General features: G+C 32.5%; 1 protein-coding gene across 2 annotated transcripts in view; it reads left to right on the plus strand.

Annotated features, from left to right (window-relative positions):
• The window catches only part of LOC106467195 (PDZ and LIM domain protein 7-like), a 52,447-nt gene that overhangs the window by 32,557 nt on the left and 15,296 nt on the right, over positions 1 to 4,594 (plus strand). For both annotated transcript variants that reach the window (XM_022395320.1, XM_013927516.2), the window contains exon 2: positions 2,228 to 2,376. In XM_022395320.1, the coding sequence (XP_022251028.1) occupies positions 2,228 to 2,376 (149 nt within the window). The remainder of the gene's footprint in view (positions 1 to 2,227; positions 2,377 to 4,594) is intronic.

Consider the following 4,594-nt stretch of genomic DNA (forward strand, 5'->3'; position numbering starts at 1 on the left):
AGATACTCGTGGTGGGCATAGCACAGATAGCCCATCGTGTAGCTTTGTACCACAAACAAACAATATCTCTCTTGTATATAAATCCAATTTCCATACTTAAGCTCAGGCCTAAAAGCTTTATTTATATATATATATATTTGACAATCAATTGATAAATACTTTATTTTAATTTTGCAATTGCTGAATCACATGCTTTGTATATTATTATGGCTATAGATAATCACATGATTCTCTTATTCTAAATCACGTTTTATTAGCTTCACTTCTTGTATCTCACCTAATGATCCCAGTTAAACCTGGTGAAAAAATAAACAATAAAACATATAAAACCTTTTCTGATATTCGAGCATCTTGTGACAATCCTTCAGATTCCTCTAAACAAGTACTAAACTAATTAACCTTCTTTCAGAAGTTCGTGCGTGCTATTGCATTACTAGATTATACTCACTTATAAAGGATAAACAATGATTATAATAAGATTAAAGTTAGTCAGAATTAACCGTTCCACAATGAAGTATATTATAGAGTATTGAACTCAGTAAGTTGACTCGCAGAGAAAGGAAAAGACGAAAATGTATCGAACGAACATTTAACCCAACAACAAAATTGTGAACGCTTGGTAACCGCACAAGTCGAGATAGTACACGGAAAAGTATTATTATTTTTATTTAGTAGCAAGGTGTTTCACATGAATCTGTTTTTAGAAGTATTTCTATATTTGTCTTTTCGGAAAACTAAAAGTGATTCTGAGTGTATTTTGTGTTTTGTTTCTTACTTCATTCATCGCTAAAACGAGCTTTGTTTTTAATTCTGTTCTTTTGTTGCCAAGTCTATAATGGCAGAATTTCCAAATGGTTAACTCGTTATTTTTTCAGCATTTTTTCTAAGTATTGTATTAACACTTTATATTTTGGTAAATGCATTTGTTAGTTTTTGCTGCAGGAAAATAAAAGACAGGTTGCTTTAAAATTCATTACTTTATTGCACAATTAATGTTTCATTGTACTGCAGCTGTACTGAGCCAAAATCCAATTGAAAATGAACAGTTGCATACTCGTATAATGAACGACACGTGAAATATTAATTTGTTGTACTTTGTGTATAGTCTGTTTGTAATTAAGCGCAAAGCTACACAATGGGCTGTCTGTATCGAAACCCGATTTCTAGAGTTGTTACAACTGGAGGGCATATGTATTGTCTGAATAACATTTATAGAGAAAATAATTCATTAAAAGACTATTGAATATATTCTGTATAAAAATAATTTATTTCAGTGTAGTAAATATAACTTTCTAAAAACGAAGGATGAATAACAGGAAAGGAAAATAAATATTTTACTTTAGAAGCCTCCATTTTGTGTCTCCCTGTGGGGCGGCGGTGAATTTACAACGCTAAAACAGGAGTTCGGTTTCCCACGGTGGACAGAGCGTAGAGTTTGCAATTTTTCGCTGAAAACTAAACAACCATATTTTGTTCTTTCATAGTTTATCATTTCTAGGCTTGGCCAGGTGGTTAGTACGCTCGCCTCCCAATCTGAGGGTCGCGGGTTCGAATCCCCATCACACCAAACATGCTCGCCCTTTCAGCTGTGGGGGCGTTATTATGTGACGGTCAATCCCACTATTCGTTGGTAAGAGTAGCTCAAGAGTTGGCGATGGGTGGTGATGACTAGCTGCCTTCCCTCTAGTCTTATACTGCTAAATAAGGGACGGCTAGCGCATATAGCCCTCGTGTAACTTTGCGCGAAATTCAAAACAAATAAACATCATTTCTAAAGTTTATGAGTTATAGGAGGCTTCGCATTTTACAAGAACACAATTAAACGAAATTCCAAGATTGTATTTCATTTTTTATATCTGCTACGTTGTGATGTAGTGCTTAATGCTGATTTGGCAATATCTTCTTATGATTGAACAGCATAATTTACTATTTTCAAACTAACGATAGAATGATCTGAATAAAAGGAATTATTTGTCTGAACAAAAATGTCGAAAAATTATTAATTTTTTACTTAAAATGGTGTTTATTGTGTTAAATTCGTGTCAGTTATGTTTCTATTATTACTACGAAGCTATTTCATTTATGTTAACATTACGTTTGAGCCAAGATTTTTATGCTCTAGGATTATATTATATTTGTTAATACTGCCTAAAACTAGGGGTTAATAGATGTTTGTGTATTGATTTGTTTATTTGTCAATGATTAAAGAATATTTGTTGACTTTCAGGTTTTTCTTGGAAGTCCATCGGAAGGTGCGCTCCAGCGAGGTGACGTAGTTTTGAGAATTAACGATCGAGAAGCCAATAGGATAACTCACCAGGAAGCCCATGACGTTATTGTCAGTTCAAACAAAAATTTGGCACTTGTTGTTCACAGGTAAATCAACGTTACTTTAGCCGAAAGTGTCACGTTATCAGTTAAATTTAACTGGATCATTGTAGAGCATCTTTGCCTCGAATCTAAGTTTCGCAAAACTATCTATTAATGAAACACTCGCATAGCGTCAGTTACCCGCACTCGAGTGTCTATTTAAGTTGTTCACGGGAGTTGGGAGAGCCACAGTGAGGCATAGCGTTCTTTATTTAACTTGTGCGTAAATAGCGGCTCTCTTTATTTGTCAATTAATTCAAGTAAAAGTTCCCGAAAGATTCGTGTTTGTGATATCAAAAAATATAAGTTTATTTTTGGGAAAGGTGGTTAACTTCAACACCTCTGGCTGAATAAAAAGGCGAGATTTTGGATCTGGTAAGTCTAGTACAACTGGACTTTATATTTCTTTTAAAATTTGACATTAACTTTTATCATTATTAATGTTAAGTAGAATAGTTAATAAAAACATTTGCTTCCCGCTGCAATAGATAAATTAGCACAACTAAATGTTTGAATTGACGTTTTGGAGTATATGGGTATACTAGTACTACTACTTTGCTTGTTCATTCCTTTAAAAATAAAGCTGAAAAACTTTTTCAAAAGCTTGTTAGTTTCTAGTGCGGATCATAGACGACGGAGTAAGTAATGACGATGGAGTTGTTTAAAAAAAGAAATAAATATGGTTAATTGATCTATGAAATGTTATGCTCATTAATTATCAGATTAAATTAGAATAAAGATAATTTTAAATAATGTTAAAACTAGAATTTATTTATGTTTATAAATAAAATGGGCTATTTGCGCTGTGCCCTTCGCAGTTATTGAAACCAGATTTTTAGCATTATAAGCCCTCAGACTTACCGCTGATTACCGGGGGAGGGGTAGAGGTTAGCACTAAATATGATTTTTGTATAACATTTATGATCGTGACTAACCTACAATATTGGGTCAAAGCAAAAGAATATAGTACACGTTTTTGATCTGAATTAGTACAAATAAAACCCAAACAGGGTCCATAACATTAACAGGTACATGAAAAATACTATATTTTTACAATAAAATATCAAATTGAACTGAGAGGCTATACTAAGACAATTTTGAAAGCAATCAGATATTTTTTAAATTAAAGAAATAAAGAGAGAAAATGCTAAAATCTGTTTGTAAGACATTTCGTAAGGATTGTGGCTGCCTATGATGAACTGGAGTTAACTATTTTTTAATTAGAAATTATTGAGTCAAATTTATTAAAATTATCTCTAATATCCCCCAAGGATATTTGCAGCTTATAAAGTCCGTTTCATCAATTACAAACTTACCGTTTTCCTTTGTATGTCCCAATTGGTTTGCAATTACAATTAGTGTTGAAGTTCGTAAGTGGCTATGGGAGCCATGATTAGTTCACTCGGTTTACTAATACCTAAAGAATAGCTCTTTTCAGTATTCTTTATGAATGTTTTACGAAGCTCCACATCACTCGCCCGTGTACAAATTTAAAAAGACTATTTCGTTTAGTGTGAATTGGAATGCACTTTTATCGTCAACTAGAGGAATGTCAGAAAATAGCTACTTTCTTTAAAACAGACACTCCATAACTTTATGGGAATTATATATATTTTAATTGTTCAGAAGAAATATATAAGCTTGAAACATTTCCGTAAAAAATTAACAAAGTTAGTCTTCTAATTCTGATATAACAGAAATTAGTTATGTTAAATATTATACACTCTTAGATTTAATTCGGTTTCAAACATGTGAATCTTAGGTTTTTTACCTTTTCTTATTTTGATAACTTGTAATATATTCTTTAAAACATTTTGAACTAAAAATGATGCTGTTAATAACTTTTTTAGAAATTTTACTATCACACTTTTAATTTTATGTATAATTCAATAAATAATTTAATTTTGTTGAAGAGAAAACCTGAATCAGGAAAATATAGATTTATTTTTAATACAGTATGGTAAAAAACAATCTTAACGTCATCTTATTTTCTCCAAAAAAGATGCATCAGGACTCTTGGGAAAATAAAAGTAGATTTTTATAACATCGAACATTTAGCCTTGTTACAACTGTGAAGGCCCGGCATGGCCAGGTGGTTACACCAAACATGCTCGCCCTTTCAGCCGTGGGGGCATTATAATGTGACAGTCAATCCCACTATTCGTTGGTAAAAGAGTAACCCAAAAGTTGGTGGTGGGTGGTGATGACTAGCAGCTTTCCCTCT

This window comes from Limulus polyphemus, unplaced genomic scaffold, assembly GCF_000517525.1.
Source record: "Limulus polyphemus unplaced genomic scaffold, Limulus_polyphemus-2.1.2 Scaffold2524, whole genome shotgun sequence".
Lineage (NCBI taxonomy): Eukaryota > Metazoa > Arthropoda > Merostomata > Xiphosura > Limulidae > Limulus > Limulus polyphemus.